The sequence below is a fragment of the Chenopodium album genome, chromosome 4, assembly GCF_948465745.1.
Source record: "Chenopodium album chromosome 4, dcCheAlbu1.1, whole genome shotgun sequence".
Lineage (NCBI taxonomy): Eukaryota > Viridiplantae > Streptophyta > Magnoliopsida > Caryophyllales > Amaranthaceae > Chenopodium > Chenopodium album.
In genome coordinates this window covers 65,769,271-65,788,040 of record NC_137837.1, presented here as the reverse complement: position 1 = coordinate 65,788,040, position 18,770 = coordinate 65,769,271, and the positions used below count along the sequence as shown (strand labels likewise).

General features: G+C 38.4%; 2 protein-coding genes across 2 annotated transcripts; both read left to right on the top strand.

Moving 5' to 3' along the window:
• The first annotated feature begins 4,230 nt into the window (after positions 1–4,230).
• On the top strand, positions 4,231–5,430 carry LOC145628036 (uncharacterized). The gene has a single exon (XM_081680366.1). It carries the CDS (start codon positions 4,231–4,233, stop codon positions 5,428–5,430), a length of 1,200 nt encoding a protein of 399 aa, XP_081536492.1.
• Positions 5,431–7,605: 2,175 nt separating this feature from the next.
• LOC145628035 (uncharacterized) lies at positions 7,606–8,298 on the top strand. Its single transcript, XM_081680365.1, has one exon. It carries the CDS (start codon positions 7,606–7,608, stop codon positions 8,296–8,298), a length of 693 nt encoding a protein of 230 aa, XP_081536491.1.
• Positions 8,299–18,770: the final 10,472 nt, after the last annotated feature.

Below are 18,770 nucleotides of genomic sequence, written 5' to 3'. Positions count from 1 at the left end.
GGAGCAAAGGCCCTGTTTGGGGGAAAGCTGAAAGTTATTGAGTTAGCTGATTTTGGCTAGCTGATTTTATTAACTGATTTGACTAACTTATTGCATGAGCTGATTGTATAAAAGTGTGTGGTAAATAGCTGATTTTTTAAAGCTGACTGAGTATGCAAAATGACCAATAAGGACATTGCCATATTTAATTTTGAAGGATTAGTTATTGCATAAAAGATATATTTTAAACAAATTTACATGCTATGTATACATATAATTGGACGTATAATTTTATTAATGAAGTTGTGAGATTATTTTTTATATGAACAAATGTTGTAGTCCAATTTATAAGGCGGCTGTGGGAGCTATATTAATTTGTGAATGAGTCTTCAATACCTGATTCATCTAACAGGAAAAAAAATTAAAATCAAATAATTTTTTTTTTAAAAAAAAAAAGCATGAAGAATATTTTTAAAAATCAGATTTATGGGTAATAATGATTTGGAAAATTTTAGATAAGATGGAAATTATTTAGAGGAAATAAGGATTGCTATTATTTGGGTTTATTTGTAAGCAACTAATATTTTTTTTTAAAAAAATAACGCATGTACAATTATTAAAAAAAAAACTAAAAAAAGAAAATTAAAGAAAATTATGGCAAAGATAATTGAGAAAGCTTACCTTGAGATCTACTATGGACTATTGAGTGTAGGAGTAGTAGTGGGAAGTGAAGGAAATTAAAGTGAAATGATTTGTTTGGGTGATTAGTATAAATAAGAGGGTAAGTTTGTCATTAAACACAATCAACCAAATCATCTTTTCAAATACGCTGCTATTACCAACGTTTTGTAAATTAGCTTATTGAAGCAAATAAGCTTTTTCAATAAGCTTACCACCAAATACCAAAATTAGCTTATTTAACTAGTCAATCCGCTAAACTTGGTCAAATAGCTGATAGCATAAAGGTGATTGAGTATGTAAAATGACCAATAAGCTAATTGTGAGGTAGGTAGTTTAGATAGGATTTTAAATTAAATGAGGTTATAAGTGTCATTTCACAATAATTAATGAATAAGCTAATTGAAAAAGCTCCTAAAATGAGCTTTTTAAAAAAGAGCTTATTTAGTGGAATAAGCTCTTTCAATAAGCTTACTACCAAACACTTGTATTAGCCTGTTTGACTAGTCAATCAGCTAAAGTTAGTCAAATAAGCTAATATACCCTCAATAAGCTAACTACCAAACAGGACCAATATGTTTACCAAATATGGCCAAAGCTTTTATTTAATTAACGCATGAAAGAGTGAGAAACAGCAGCAGAGGCGCATGGAGGGATATCCTCAATTCATACCCTCGTATGAGTCGTATCCACATAGTCTCTACTACAATTGGCCATAACATGAGCCATCCTATTTCCCCTCTTTCCCACATGAGAAAAGCTACAAGAAAGACAAAGAGAAGCAAGGTGAGTAATGTCTTTCACAATCAGGTCAAAGCAAGAAGGATCGCAAATGCCTTTGGAAAGATGATTGAACAATTATTTGAGGTTGTCCATTTCCTGAATAACTCGATTGAAATTAAACTAGCTTCCATGAGTAGAGTGTGTCTGGCAGCCATAGCTTCTACAATATTGATCTCGAAGCATCCTTGAATCTGAACGCACGTTGCAACCATTAAATCACCTATATGATCCCTCATAACACCCCCAAGCTTAGTGGTATTGTCACTAATGCAAGCAGCATCAGGGTTTATTATAATCACTCCAATAGAAGACGGAGCCCAAGTATGGATGATTGTAGCACGTTGCAGCCAATTTTGTTTTGACATTGACAATTTCAGTTTTAAATAGTCTTTTAATAAAATTAGTAGTTGTATATCTATATTCTATAATAGTAGCAACCTAGGGCTTGGGATACTCACTAGTTGTAAGATTATAACTAGTGCGTACCCGGGCGATGCCTCTAGTTGCTAGTTTGTGTATTTCTTGTTTTAATTTAACAATTATATTCGACTATTTGTATAGTTAGTGTGTGTAATGGTTTGGGCGTTGCCTCGAATGTTTTTTTTTTCAACATATGTATTTATTCCCTCCGTTTTTAAATACTTGCTCCATATTTCCATGCGCAAAGTTTTAGGATAAATAGGAGAAAGTAATAAAATATGGAGGTAGTGGGGTGGGTGGAAGAATAAAAAATTGTATAAATATAAAGTAGTGGGAAGAGGAGGAGAAAGAATATGAAATTAATAAAATACGTACTATAATTTATGTTGAGTCCACTAGGTGAGAGAAATTAATTAAATATTGTAAAATCTTTCCAACTATGGAAATGTAGCAAGTATTTAAAAAACAGCCGAAAAAGGAAAGTAGAGCGTATTTGAAAACGGAGAAAGTATATTTTAATCTTTGAAAAATAAAGGAATTCACAAACTTTCATATGTGGTTGGCCACACCGTGTCACCAACCACAATTTTTTTTTTTTATTATTTTAAATAATAAAATTTCTATCTCTCCTCTCTCCTCATCTTCTCTTTCAAACTTTCTATCTCTAACCGTCATCTCCGGAGCACTGATTTTCGCCGTCGTCGTCTTCTTGATCGTCGTTATCGAAGGTTCTCGAGGCTCCAAACCAACCCAGATCTAAATCACCATCTTCGTGTTTGCCATTGTTGAAGGTCCTCAAAGCTCCAAACCAACCCATCGATAATAGCATTGGTTTGGCCAATTATTTACAGTAACATTGTGAAATAATTTAGTCCATTTCTATATTTGTATTTTTTGGTGGTAGGCACATTAAATTTCGTTCAAAAGCATTGATTTATAGTTACCCAGTAATTAAGCAAACGGAGGGAGTTATTCAACTAACTACTGCAAGTAACAAAAAAACTCCCTTGAAAGAGAGGGGCGATTCTACCTTGCGAGAAAGGTTGCCCTACCTTGCGAGAGAGGCTTCCCTAGGCTATCAATGGCGGATGAACTAGTGAATCAGTGTTCTAATTTGCGAATTCATGATCTAGAAAACGAAATTGTGGACGTTTGTGAGGTTGCGGATGAGGAGTCGGAGGAACGTGTTTCCCTAATGTTGGTGGGTAAATTGATTACGGATCGAAGCTACAATTTTGAAGCGTTTAAACGAACCATATCTCAATCATGGTCTGTTTCAAAAAGAGTGGTGATTCGAGTAATTGGTACAAACTTATTTGCCTTTCAGTTCTTTCACTGGAAGGATCGTGAGAAAGTTTTAGAGGGTCGTCCATGGTGCTTCGAGAATAACCTATTGGCTTTGAGCGAAGTAGCAGGGGATGAACAACCTACTAATGTTATACCATCACACTCCCCTTTTTGGGTGCGATTGGAGAACTTACCCTTTAATAAACGCTCTGATAACATTGTTAGGGCTATTACTGCTTCTATGGGGGAAATTATGGAAATTGAACAGGATGACCTTGGCTTGGACAAATACAGACGTGTGAGAATTAATCTTGACATATCCAAACCGTTGAGAAGATTCATTAACATGAGAGGCAAGGACGATCGAATTTTCCGCATCGACCTGAAATATGAGCGACTTCCGTTCTTTTGCCTAATGTGCGGGGTTATTGGCCATAGCGAGAAAGATTGTCTCAATTGTGCTGATGAGGAGCAGAACCAAAGCCTTGGCTGGAGTCTACGCCTCAGAGCTACCCCACAAAAAGGCAGACGGAAGTATGTTGATGAGTTTGAAGAGGTGAAGGCTGGTAGGAGGGTTTTGTTTGTCCAAAAACCTGGGCAAGTGAACAAAGAGACCAGTGAGATGCAAGGTGTGGAGGAGCAGTCTGCAAGCACCATACTTCGTGATGACATGTCTCTGCCTCTCACGAAGCTTGCTGAACTGGAGTGTATAGCAGCAAGGGGTGCATCTAAAAACCACCTAGTAGTGGATTCTCCTAGTGGTCTCGAAGGTCAGAGTAGTGATGGGACCGAGGACCTACGAGTAGAGCCTGCAGATACTCAACATAATTCCTTATTCTCTTTCACAACAGCAGCAACTTCTAAAAAGGGTATGGCAAAGAAAGGAGTGAAGCTTAGGAAATAGGATAGAGAGACTTTCGAAGGGAAAGGTTCTAGTGGGGCAAATAAATGTGGCAAGAGGAAGGAATGTTCGAAGGATGATGAGATGGAAGTTGATGAAGTTTCGAAAAAAGCTCGTGTACATAGTGCATTGGCTACCAATGAAGTAGCGGGTGTTGAAGTGTCCCAACCCCGCGAACAACAATGAATCTACTTTGTTGGAACTGCCGAGGGGTGGGCAACCCTCAGGCAGTTAAAGCACTTAAACGATGGTGCTCGCATTATGCCCCGGAGGTACTTTTTATTTGTGAAACTAAAATTAATAAATTAGAGTCTGAAAAACTTAAAGATAGACTTGGCTTTGATAGTGCAGTAGGTGTTAGTAGTATTGGTTTGGCAGGAGGTTTGTGCTTGTATTGGAGGAGGGAGTCCATCTCTTTTACTTTAGTTTCTATGTCTCAAAATCATATTTGTGGAGAAATTAGGGAGCTAAATGGCAACTCTTGGAGGTTTGTTGGTTTGTATGGTTGGCCGGAATCGGGAAACAAATGGAAAACATGGCAACTTCTTAGAGAATTATGCTCTTCTGTTGAGGGTCCCATGTTAATAGGGGGTGACTATAATGAGATCTTAAGCTACGAAGAGAAAGAAGGTGGGGCTGATTCGGTAAGGAGGGAGATAAATGAGTTTCGGGCAGCCTTGGATGATTGCAAGTTGCGTGACCTTGGCTTTGTGGGGCAATGGTACACTTGGGAGAAAGGTTTGACTGAGAGAAATATGATTCGAGAACGTTTGGACAGATTTTGTGGGACTGAGGAGTGGTTCAATTTGTTCCTAGAAGCTTCGATCGAACACTTAGGTCGGGTTAAATCGGATCATTCCGCAATTCTTGCTAGGCTAAAGAGACCAAATAAGAAGCGCAAGAGGGGAAAGATGAGCTTCAAGTTTGAAACAGCGTGGCTCCTTGATGCCTCTTGTGAAGCTGCTGTCAGGGAGGCGTGGTCGGGGTCTGATGGGCGTCTGATGTCTGAGAGATTGGAGGTTCTTATGGCTGCACTTAGAGTATGGAGTGGAAAAAAGTTTGATAACTTTGATAAGCAAATTATTGAAACTGAGAAAGCTTTGAAAGAAGCGCAGGGGGGTGTGATCTCCGAGGATAATATCAAGCTTTGTTCTACTCTGGAAGCAAAAATAGACGAACTTGGGGAAAAACAAGAGGCTTATTGGTATTTACGATCTAGAGTTTCGGAGATTAAGGATGGTGACCGTAACACAAAATATTTTCACCACAAGGCTTCTCAGCGTCGGAGGAAGAATGAGATTAAAGGGCTCTTTGATGAGGCAGGGGTATGGAAGGAAGAAGAAGAGGACTTTGAGGATAATTGCACAAAACTTTTACACTAACTTGTTCACATCCTCAGGGCCGTGTTTAACAGATGTCGAGAGAGTGTTGGAGGCCGTTTCACCAAAAATTTCTGATGAGGACAATGCTGCTCTGCTCCAACCGTACTCAAAGGACGAAATATATGCTGCAATATGCGCTATGCATCCCTATAAAGCTCCGGGACCTGACGGAATTCATTCCATATTTTATCAGAAGTTTTGGCACGTGATTGGGGATGAGGTGTTTGCTTTTGTCAGTGGCCTTCTCCATGGTATGCACTCCTCTGAATAGATTAATAACACTAATATTGCTTTGATCCCGAAAGTCAAGTCCCCTATGTATATGTCTGAGTACCGCCCCATTGCTTTGTGTAATGTCTTGTATAAAATTGCTTCAAAGGCTATTGTTATGTGCCTTAAGACCATACTACCAAAAGTCATCTCGGAAAATCAAAGTGCCTTTGTTCCGGGGAGACTTATTACTGATAATGCCTTGATTGCAATGGAGATTTTTCATACGATGAAAAAACGGAGTAAGAGGAGAAAAGGTACTATTGCTTTGAAACTTGATATGAGCAAAGCCCATGACAGAGTTGAATGGTATTTTTTAGAGAAGCTTCTTCAAAAAATGGGTTTTGCAGATCAGTGGGTCAGACTTATGATGGATTGTGTCTCGACTGTTTCTTACTCATTTATTATCAATCGGTGTGTGACTGGTTCGGTGTTTCCTTCTAGGGGGTTGAGACAGGGTGACCCTCTCTCCCCGTATCTCTTTATTATGGTGGCTGATGCTTTTTCCGCCCTTATTGAAAAAGCCTCGGACCACAGGTTAGTTCATGGTGCTGGAGCTAGTCGAAGAGGACCAAAAGTCTCTCACCTCTTTTTTGCAGATGACAGTTTGCTTTTCGCAAGGGCCAACCGAGAGGAATGCTCAAAGATAGTTGAAATTCTCAACATTTATGAAGTAGCTTCCGGGCAGAAAATTAATTATGAAAAATTGGAGGTCTCCTTTAGCAAAGGCGTTGTAGTGTCGAAGCAGGAAGAGTTGATTGACTTATTAAAAATGCGACTTGTTAATAAACATGACAAGTACCTTGGCATTCCCTCTGTTATTGGAAGATCGAAGAGAATGGTTTTTGCGGCCTTGAAAGATAGGATATGGAAGAAGTTGCAGGGCTACAAAGAGAAACTCTTGTCGAGAGCAGGGAAAGAGGTCCTTATTAAATCTGTTATTCAAGCTATCCCGATGTATTTAATGGGTGTTTATAAGTTGCCTACGAGTGTGATTGATGAGCTACGTTCTCTTACGACAAAATTTTTTTGGGGTAATTCGGATAACAGGAGACGGGTGCACTGGATGAATTGGGACGCTCTTTGTAGACCGAAATGTTTGGGCGGAATGGGTCTGAGAGATTTGGGGGTTTTCAATGAGGCTCTTCTGGGGAAACAGGCGTGGAGATTGATCTCTAAGCCGAATTCACTTCTTGGGCGTGTGATGAAGGGTAAGTACTACCCAAATTCTGATTTCCTTCTGGGATTGAATTGTAGCTATTCATGGCGTAGCATCTGGGGGGCAAAGTCCCTTGTGAAAGAGGGTCTTATTTGGCGAGTTGGGGACGGTTCGAAGATTCGAATTTTCGAGGATCCTTGGCTTGCGGATGAAAATGGCATATTTACTACCTCTCCTGTTGCTGATGGTATTTTTAAGGTGAAGGACTTGATTGATGAGCATTCTAAGGAATGGAACTATGAGCTTCTATCGAACTCCTTTGTCGAGAGGGATGTTCGATGTATTTTAGCAATTCCTCTCATTCCCCGGAGCCCGGATGACCTGCTGACATGGGCGTTCTCTATGGACGGTTTGTACTCAGTTAAGTCGGCTTATATGCTAGGGAAGTCATGCGACTTGGATGCATTTCATCAAGTCTGGGCACTGATTTGGATTCTTGACACTATACCAAAGGTCAAGCATTTTCTGTGGCGTCTATGTACGAACTCCCTGCCAACATGCTCCCTGCTTCACTACAGACATATGAAGGAATCTGATGCGTGCCCTTGGTGCCCGAATGTTGCTGAAACGCCCCACCATGCTTGTTCAGTTGCCCTGCTGTCCATGACCTCTGGTATGAATGTGATGTCCCTGAGCTTCTAATTGATAATGTTGATGTGGATTTCAAAAGCACCCTGCTCGATTGGATGAAAATCAGTGCAAAGAAATGCCAGATTGGGGTTGCTCTTTTATGGCAAATTTGGTATCGAAGAAATCAAAAGATTTTCAACAACAACGATGTGCCACATTTAGTGGTGAAAGATCGTGTGGTGCGTTTGGTGGAGGACTGTGGAAAATACGCTGCAAAAATCTATGGCCCTGCTAGAAGGACTCGATGCAACAGTCCTAAAAAATGGCTACCTCCCCCTTCCAATTTTATCAAGGTCAACTGTGATGCTAGCTTGAAGGATGATGGGTGGATTGGTCTTAGTGCGGTTGCTAGGGACGCGGCTGGTGATGTTGTATTTGCAGGGGTGCGTCGCGTTCGTGGCTACTGGCCCCCCGAGGTGGCTGAGTGCAAGGCTCTGCATTTTGGTGTTAAGCTTGCGCAGCGTTATGGGTATAAGAGTGTGGTGATGGAATCGGATTGCCAGCTAGTTGTGAACCGTCTCTCAAAGGCTGCTTCTTTCTTTTCGGACCTCGACTCGGTGCTTGATGATATTTTTTCTATTTGCTCCTATTTTGATTATGTAGTGTGGTCTCATGTTAAAAGGGATGGAAATTTCGTTGCCCATCACCTTGCTAGTTTAGTACCTTTTGGTGTCGAACAAGTTTGGGAGAGTATGTGCCCTCCTGACATTTCTCCTTATGTTCTAATGGACAAATTGTCCTTTGATTAATAAAATTGGTACTAAACGTGTTTCAAAAAAAAAAAAAAAAAAAAGTTACCCAGATTTGATCGTCGTCGTTGATTTCAAACTCAGAAACTTGTTTTGATCCTTTCCTTTTTAATTTTTTAATTTTGGTTGGAATGGATGGTGGTTGATTGTTGTGGTGGTTGGAATTGGTGGTTTCGTGGAAGCTTTCGAGGTGGAAAAGATGGTTAGGTCAAGGGTTACTAGATTCGGCCAGGGGTTACTAGATCCGGTTAGGGGTTACTAGGTCAGGGGTTACTAAGACAGACATGGGTTACTTTAGGGGTTACTTTGGGGGTTACTAAATAGGGGTTACTTCAAGGATTACTTTAGGGGTTACTTCGGGGGTTACTAGACAGTAGTTACGTCAAGGGTTACTAGAGGGGTTACTTCAAGGGTTACTAGAGAGGTTACTAGTAGAGGCTACTTCGAGGGTTACTAGAGGGGTTACTTCAGGGGGTTACTAATGTGACACCTTGTCACACCGTGCGGCTGGCCACACCAGAAACGCACTGAAAGGAATTATATTACCTCTAATTTACTTAATAAATGAATGGAACATATAAAATTATGCGAAACATGAAATATTAATAATACTTGGTTGAGATAGTATGCATTAGAGGCTTTAAGTTCAAATCTTGTTGAAATTATATTTTATTTTTTAATTGAAGTGGCTAGCTTACTGTAAGGAGGGTGTTCCCATCGTAGGGGATCCTTCTCCTTAGATGTCCATGGCCCTTTAAAAGCCTAGGACTTTACACTTTTTAGGGTCTATTAGGATTTGAATTCCTGACTGTTTGGGAGACCTTGAATTAGAAATGATACTCTCATCACGTTTTTTTGTAAGAAACAAGTAGGAGTCGCCAATGAGTTTTAAAAAAACTCATAAACCTCGTTTATGCCTTTCTCCCAAGTAGAGTTCAAGGGATAATTAGCACGAATCGTAAGTTTACCCATGCCCAAATTGATCTACATAAACCAGAAATGAGTTCGGGAGCGAGGGTACTAAAATAACATTCCCTTTAAAGGAGAATTGCTATTCTAGCCCTATTGCGGCCTCTACTAGCTCTTCCTTTTTTACAATTTCATCACTAAACAATATATACATCGTGATACCTAGCTAAAACTAAGTTAGTTGATTTTATTTACAAGCATTAATCACGTAGGAATTACATTGCAAAAGTCGTTATTCTTTATTTAATCAATATTCGTGAAAAGAACAAAATAAACAATCGCCTTGTCTTAAGTGATAAAACAACGATTAATTATCAAATTCTAGTCTTGATTAAACGAAAGAATACTATGTGAATTATTTAATTAAAAGTTTGTTTAAAGTAATCAAATAACACTAATTAATCCATTAAAGTTATTTAAACAATAAAAGAAAAGTGATTTATCTAAGTGCTCGGGAAACTAACCGTTCTTCTTTATGTTAAATCTTCGTTTAATGCGTGCATGGAATTTCTTTCTTCTTCGTACCTCTAAGGACTTCAATGAATTCAATTAGGGTTGGAAAGTATTTGGGAAGAGAGAAGAAAAGTAGTATGATAGTAAGAGAATTTGAGAGATTAGGGTTTTGAGAATGCTAGGGTTTTTAATTCTGATTATTCTGTCCTCATAATGCTGAACAAAGACCCCTATTTATAGGCGTAGGGATCTAGGTTTAGGGTTTTAGAGCCGCACCGTCAGGTGGCGCGCTGTAGGGAATAATTTCAAGCCTTTAAAATCCCACTAGCTTGAACCCCACTGTGATCATACACTAAAGTATGGTGGCGTCCAAAAGGGAAGAAGATAGAGCAAAAGAGTCGCCAACAAGTTTTTAAGGAACTTGTAAACCGTTCACGAGGTGAAGGTTACACCCCTTAACGATCCAAGAGATCGTCAACTCCATAAGGTCATGAACCAAATAAGGGTTCGAGGATGATGGTACAAATCCAACCTAAAAGAGATTGAACCTGCCCTAATAATAGGCCTCTACTTTATTCTGCTCGTATTCATGTGCGCTTTCTGATTAACATACAATCAATAGGTTTAACCCTAAACCTGTTTAATCTATGTTGGTTGAACATTAATGCACAGATAAACTATTATTGGCGATCACTTGAATTATAATCACAATTAACCCTAACAAGATTATTAATTATCTTATTAAGCATGATTACAAGTACCAATTTCCTTTTAAACATGCATAAAAGGTGTGATCAAGCAACAAAGAATATAATATGTATCAAGCAACATAATCTATCAATAATAATCATCATAATAATAATAATTGAAATAATTATCATAAATAAAATAATCATCATCAAAATAATAATAATAATAATATTCACAATCATTATAACAATTATAATCATAATCATGTTCATGTTAATATTAATAGCAAGATCCTAGGCATGATACTAACAAGATTAATAACAAACCCTAGCATGTCACTAAGCAATAAAAATCAAATTTTTAGCCCTAACATGATACTAACATGAATTAATATTAGGAAGAGAATAGGAAGCATCGCAACAATCATATTTAATATTAAAAATACCCTAGACATGATACTAGGAATATCATAACAACAATGTAAACATGATTTCTACATCATAAATCAATTAAAGTACTTACTTGGATGCCTCGTACCTCTTTCTAATAACAAAATACACACGTTAGTAACTTCAAGGAAAATAATAATCAAACAATTAAATTAAATAATTGAAAGAGATATTTGGGACCAAACCCTCAGAAATTAAAACCTTTCACGTCTAGGGCGAAGGCAACTTCGAATATGGCTAGGTGTTTCTAGATCTAATGAATGCGGAATTTTGTATTTGAGAAAAGGCTAGTTTAGAAAAAGAGAGAGAGAGAGAATAATCAAGAAAATCTTGATGAGAGTTGGTTATTGAAAAAGGGGAGATATGACCTCTATTTATAGGAAAAAAGAGGGTCGAAGAATTAAGAAAAGAATCCAAATTCGAATCGAAATAAAACTCGTAGACAGTAGTTTTTGCGGATTTTGTTTTTATCATATCTTTTGATCCACAAGTCCAAATAAAGCATATATTATGTCGTTGGAAAGCTCTTGAAGTCTACTTTCCAACCCAATTAAAATCAGATTAAAATATTTTGTATATAAAAAGATATAGCCGAAATAGTAGGACGGTATTAGTTTTGGATAAAGTTTCATGTCTCATTCATATCTTTTTCGTTATAGCTCGGATTTAATATTATAATATATCATTGGAAAGATAATTTAAAGATCTATCCAACCATATAAAATTTGGATAAAAAATATGAGGCACGAAAATAATATCTGACTGTCTTTGAACATGTTTAAATCCGAATAGAATTAGGACTTTAAAAAAAGGAAAGTTCTATAAAAAAAGGAAAGTTTATATTTAAATCAAATTCCTTAATCTTATCTTTTCAAAAAAGGATAATTAAGATATTTTAAAAACTTATAGAAGATTCTAATCAATCCTAATTAGTTTAGGAATAGGATTAAACCTTTGGACCCTCCTCATGATCATTGGGTCGTAGCTAAAATCCGGTTTGGGCCCAGTTTAGTATTTTGGCCATAACTTCCTCGATATTCATCGGAATTGGGCTTATAATATATCGTTGGAAAGGTCTTTGCAAGCCCCATCCAACTACACCACTATTGGACCCATATCATGGACCAACAAAACTAGATTGGCTGTTTTCTTAAAATAAAGTTTTCAAAAACAGGGAGAAGAGAAGAGAAATAAAACTTTCCGCAACGCTAGACCTTTCCACACTTCGTTTCATTCGATTATGATTCGACGTGAAAGGCACTCATCACCGGGTTTGGTTTTGGGGAGACACAAATGGGTGTCTACAGAAGCCCCCACTTTGACTGAGTTTGGAGAAACGCAAGTTTCGAAAACGAAAGCCAAAGTAGCGATAGGGACGGAGAATGATTCAAAACGTTCTGCGATCCTAAATCATTCTTGTAACGCCGATACCTGCAAAAACTAGCATTAGTTAAACAGATAAAAGAGTTAAGAAACGCGTATCTTGCACCGTCGAGCACACGTCTCTGAAAGTAACCGATTTGTTGCTGCTTTACTGTTTTGATGACCTCCTGCAAGCTAGAGAATGTCATCCCGCTTGAAAACCGCTACGCCCGTAACTGCTTCCAAATTAGAAGATTGCTTCGCCTGAAACTATCCTCCTCCGCAATGAAAACATTCCACGTCCAAGGGAACATCATTGAAAATTATTTCTCTCGAAATAATTCTCATCCGCATTATGATCATCTTCCATGCCTAAGGGAATATGACCGAAGACAACTTCGCCCGAAATTACCTTCAGTTGCTTGTGACAATTTTCCACAATCTAGGGAACGCCACCTTGCTTTTTCGATGTTCACTCGTCTCTAAACAAAGAGCTTCCTTTTGATATGATCTTCTGAATGATGTGTCCACGCATCTCTGAACGAAGAGCTTGATAATAGGATGCCCACGCGTCTCTGAGCAAAAGAGCTTGAAAATAGGAGATCTTTGATGATATGTCCACGCGTCTCTGAACAAAAGAGCTTTGAAAGAAATGTCCACGCGTCTCTGAACAAAAGAGCTTGAAAGAAATGTCCACGCGTCTCTGAACAAAAGAGCTTTGAAAGGAAATGTCCACGCGTCTCTGGAGCAAAGAGCTTTGATGGAAATGTTCACGCGTCTCTGAACAATAGAGCTTTTGAATGATATGCCCACGCGTCTCTGAGCAAAAGAGCTTCAATGAAATGTCCACGCGTCTCTGAACAATAGAGCTTCGGTGCTTGAATGTTTGTTGCGATAATGTTCTGAAGAAAAATTTCCGAAGACCAGCGTTTGTCGATCTCTAAAGCTCGCCTGAACTTTGCTTTCGCTAAAACCAGTATGTCGGTGTTTCCGTAATGAGCCATATCTTAGGCGCTTTAAGCTAAGCGAGACGATCTTTCATCAGGTCGACCACTTATTGTGATTGTAATCAAACTGACTACTTAATCATGTCAAATTGCTTATAGGGGATAACTGGCGTACCAAGGAACCCAAAATTGTTGTATGAAGTCGAAATCACCTTTCTGAGAGGCTTTGAGCTCTGTCGTTGCTGAAATATCTCTGGCACCAAGAATTGATTCTGTCGCCGAACGCTGTGATAGGGTCTTCCCTGTTCTGCTACACCTGTATTTATTTTTTACTATAGAACTTTGCCAATTTCTTTAATTATCTTAGGGTTGACCTAAGGCTTAATGTTATCTTAGGGTTGACCTAAGGTTTAATGTTGCTTGACTCACTGACTTGACACAACTCAAGGTATAAACTTGACTCGATGTGATCGACTGACTCGAGGTTGACTCGACTCGATGTGACTTGTGTGTGCATTGTAATGTGATCGTGCGACTCGAAAAATGCAAAAAAGTAAAAATTTTCCGTCAATTTTGTGGAGGGTACCGACTTTCTCTCGAAAAAGAAAGACGTGAAAAAGAAAATCAAAAGTTTGAAGATGCATGTTGAATGAGCTTAGTCAAATGTTGTTTGATACTATCTCTCAAGGTGCAAGGATTAATCCATCCTAGGCTATCTCAACTGTTGACTCCATGATGAAAGTATTTGGGTAACTTAGGCACGGAGGCTAAGCACTTCATACTTTGTGATGCAATGATGATTACGATTGATGAGCGATTTTGATATGACAAGGCATGCTTCAGCGTTGTATTCAGATTTCATGACAAAGGGTTCCTAAGGGAAGTATATTTGGTCATGTATCTGTGCAGTGTGTGATAGTGACACTAAAGTTAGGCCGCAAGAGCTAAGTATGTGGAAAAATATATTATTGAAAAGAGTCAAATGGTGGTGACTCTTAGGCTAGGTAAGCTAATGATGTAGGGATCAAGCCCCCAAGTCTAGCTCTAAATGAATAGGGATGAGCACAGGGGATCCCTTGATATGATCATGGTGTAAGTGTGTGAATGTGAATATGAATGCATGTTTATTACGGCCGCACCTCGATGTGAGGTTGCCTACGTATCCGTTAGGAATCAGGCCAAACGTAGCTCTAGCCAAACATCGCACAAGTGTGTATATACCTCAAAAAGGTCTTTTAAGGGTTGTAACGTGGTTAGGCTAAAAGCTGAAGAAGAAGGGGATAAAGGCTCAAGACCCTAGATAAGCCCCCAAGGTGTGCAACCTCGCTTTTGAATCTTTATAATTTTATGCTTGAGTTTCTACTCTTTTTTAGCTCTTTTTGCTTTAGCATTTATTTTATTTTTATAAGTGTGGGCAATCCCGATCATGCAGTCTATCACTCACTTGGAATTCATGTTTCTCAGTCACGGTACCGAGCACTCGATAAGAGACGCAATTTGAGACATGTTCTTATCGAAGATACTTTCATATCAAAGACATTGAAACACTTACCCTTTTGTACACTTGTTTTTATTATTATTTTTTTTGCTTATTTTTGCTATTTTGATTTTCTGAAATCACTCAAGCTTTGTTCTTTGAAAATTGCATAAGTTGCACACCATCCCATCCCAAGGTTAGATAGATGTAGGTTGAAAAAAGAAAGGTCTATCGTTAGACGAGGCTCAAAGTGGTTTATGAAGAAAGGATTTGTAAATTAGAAAGGCGAAAGGAGATATGATGTGGCTACAAGGGTTGCCTCAAATCATTGGTATACCTTGTGCTTAATTCGACATGGATTTTTTTTCTTTTTTTTTTTAATGCAATATAATGAAATGATCATATGTAAGGAAATAAATGCTCATTTTATTAAAAAGGGAAAAAGGAAAAAATCCTATTAATCTAAAAGAAAAGAAAAGGTGCCTATGCTAGACTTATTGGGGAAGGGGTAAAATGAAAAAGAAATAGAAAAAGAGGTCATAAAATCTTGTCGTTGAAGCTCATCTCTTGTCTTGTGTTGTTTCATCATTACCCTCATTTTTTGTTTGTCAATCATATGACTCAAACTCGATTCAACACACATGGATGGAAGAAGTGAAAAAAGATGGGAATAGAATGTGAAAGAAGATTTAGATGGAGGGATATGAAAAATTAGGAATAGAATGTACCCCCCAACTCAAATGACGGAAAAGACCGACTCATGCATGAACCTAAGACATGGCCATGGTGATATGTACTCAAAGTGTGTGCTAAGACTAGTGAGTGTAGGTGACATGTTGAGACTCGTGTCATGACCATGTGGCTAGACTATGTAACTAGACTCAAGCAAAGATTAAGTTAAGACTTCACGTATATGCATTAAACTGGACAGACTGTGGTATTTTAGTTATAACTTTTGATCTGCGACTCTGATTGAGATGAAACCAACGCCGAATTAAAGATAAAACTCGGGGCTACAGATCCATAGGTTGTACGACTCGTAGTTCTTCCTAGAACTCCGGCTATGACCAAAACAAGTTGATGTTTGTGCAGTATACGGGAATAAAAATCCGGGTTGACTTAAAGGAACTATGACTCGATTTTATGTTTATTTATGTGAAATGCTAAATACCGCCGTCCAAATTTATCGCCACCGCCATCATTTTGAGCAAAGTGACAATTTTGCCCTTATTAAACCCAAATCCATTTTTCAGCCTTATTTTTTTCTCTCCCCTCAAACACCAACCACTCACCTTTCTTACCACACGACACATATTTGAGAATTACCGGGAAGCAATTGGCGGCGAGCTCAAGCAGTGGTGGCGACTACGACGGTGGAATGGGTGGAAAGGAGGTAAATAGTTTCCATTTTTTTATGTAATAGGTGGATGGTAACCAAGGGTGAAAACCGGTTGCCAGATAACCGGCGACCAAATTCGGTTGACTGCAGCCGTTAACCGGTTTTCACCTCTGGTTATCAGCCACCATATTTAATTTTTTTTTTTTTTGAAGAAAACTGACCCATTTTTTAATTAAGCTCCGGTAACCGGTTGTGGCCTCCGGTTACCGTGGATGGTAACCGGTTTTGGCCTCCGGTTACCGTCCACGGTAACCGGTTTTGACCTCCGGTTGACCGTCCACGGTAACCGGTTTTGACCTCCAGTTGACCGTGGTAACCGGAGCCCAAATCCGGTTACCATCCACGGTAACCGGTTTTGACCTTCGGTTGACTGCGGTAACCGGAGCCCAAATCCGATTACCATCCACGGTAACCGGAGGTCAAAACCGGTTAACGTGGAGTTGCAGTTGACCCCCGATTCTTTTTTCATCGAGCCACCTCGATCACCATCCATTTCTCATCGACTTTCGCGGTCGTTGTGGCTGTTCGGTGTAGAAGGTGGTGGTTGACACGGTTGTGGTTGATGGACTAATGTTAGAGAATGAAATGGAAAAAAAAAAGTTAGTAAGGGCAATATCGTCAGTTTGCTTGAAATGATGGCGGTGGCGATAAATTTGGACGGCGGTATTTAACACCCCCCTTATTTATTAGCTCAAATTAATTAATTAATTAATTAAACAAAGTCCTTCAGTCATTAATCAGTTTCTTTAGTATTAACACAAGTCAAACAAACGGTTAGGAAAAATCACATAGAGTATGCACAACAAATAATGCACAATTAGTCAAGTAGGCACAATATGATGCAATGAGTTTGCAACCTAACCATGACTCTAGTTCTCTAAAGTTCGGGATATGGTTTAGTCAAATAGGGTCCATGGTTAATTGTCCAGATGCACCGCGCAGAAGCCTAACCGTGAAGGGTTAGCGCGTGTGGATAGGACACCGCGAGTTTTTAGAAAAAACTCACTTCCATGGTTTGGTGAATTCAACCTCTCAGATGTACCCTTTGTTGCCAGGAGCGTTCAATCGGGTAGATAGAGCATGAATTCCCAGAGGGTTATGTCCATATGTAGAACACATATGGGTTTCAGAAAAGTGAGAAAAAATTCAATCAGGAAGCAGGATCGAGCAAACAATACGAAAAACCGATCGAAATTAGAACGCATATTTCTGGCTCGGTATTGGGGGAAATTGGCGCTAGCAAACAGAGACTGGCGCCAACTTTTGACTGTAGCGCCTGGCGCCAATACTGGCGTTTGGCGCTACGGCTAAAAGTTTGGCGCCAAGCTCTGGCCCCTGACGCTACTTCCCACATGCCTCAGCAGCTTTCTGTGCTCAATAAAATCATCCAGTTTCGCGCAGTGTTATTTCAGTCCTAGTTGTGAAAGACATTTCTCAAATTTCCTACGTGTAAAATCCTATGTTTTTTACTCATTACGGATGATCTTTCCAATGAGAACCTTTTTATGCATATGACAATAATGTTAATCAAAATTACGCACATGAAATACTTAGAACTTTTCGAGTCTCATCCACTCATTCTAAATCATTGCCGAAACAAATTCAAGAATTAAAATAGAAATCCTCCCCAGCGGAGTCGCCAAAAACTGTAGGGAATAATTTCAAGCCTTTAAAATCCCACTAGCTTGAACCCCACTGTGATCATACACTAAAGTATGGTGGCGTCCAAAAGGGAAGAAGATAGAGCAAAAGAGTCGCCAACAAGTTTTTAAGGAACTTGTAAACCGTTCACGAGGTGAAGGTTACACCCCTTAACGATCCAAGAGATCGTCAACTCCATAAGGTCATGAACCAAATAAGGGTTCGAGGATGATGGTACAAATCCAACCTAAAAGAGATTGAACCTGCCCTAATAATAGGCCTCTACTTTATTCTGCTCGTATTCATGTGCGCTTTCTGATTAACATACAATCAATAGGTTTAACCCTAAACCTGTTTAATCTATGTTGGTTGAACATTAATGCACAGATAAACTATTATTGGCGATCACTTGAACTATAATCACAATTAACCCTAACAAGATTATTAATTATCTTATTAAGCATGATTACAAGTACCAATTTCCTTTTAAACATGCATAAAAGGTGTGATCAAGCAACAAAGAATATAATATGTATCAAGCAACATAATCTATCAATAATAATCATCATAATAATAATAATTGAAATAATTATCATAAATAAAATAATCATCATCAAAATAATAATAATAATAATATTCACAATCATTATAACAATTATAATCATAATCATGTTCATGTTAATATTAATAGCAAGATCCTAGGCATGATACTAACAAGATTAATAACAAACCCTAGCATGTCACTAAGCAATAAAAATCAAATTTTTAGCCCTAACATGATACTAACATGAATTAATATTAGGAAGAGAATAGGAAGCATCGCAACAATCATATTTAATATTAAAAATACCCTAGACATGATACTAGGAATATCATAACAACAATGTAAACATGATTTCTACATCATAAATCAATTAAAGTACTTACTTGGATGCCTCGTACCTCTTTCTAATAACAAAATACACACGTTAGTAACTTCAAGGAAAATAATAATCAAACAATTAAATTAAATAATTGAAAGAGATATTTGGGACCAAACCCTCAGAAATTAAAACCTTTCACGTCTAGGGCGAAGGCAACTTCGA

What these genes read in the sequence shown, in the direction of transcription:
- LOC145628035 (XM_081680365.1), top strand. Translation starts at nt 7,606, where the DNA reads ATGAAAATCAGTGCAAAGAAATGCCAGATTGGGGTTGCTCTTTTATGG.
- LOC145628036 (XM_081680366.1), top strand. Translation starts at nt 4,231, where the DNA reads ATGAATCTACTTTGTTGGAACTGCCGAGGGGTGGGCAACCCTCAGGCA.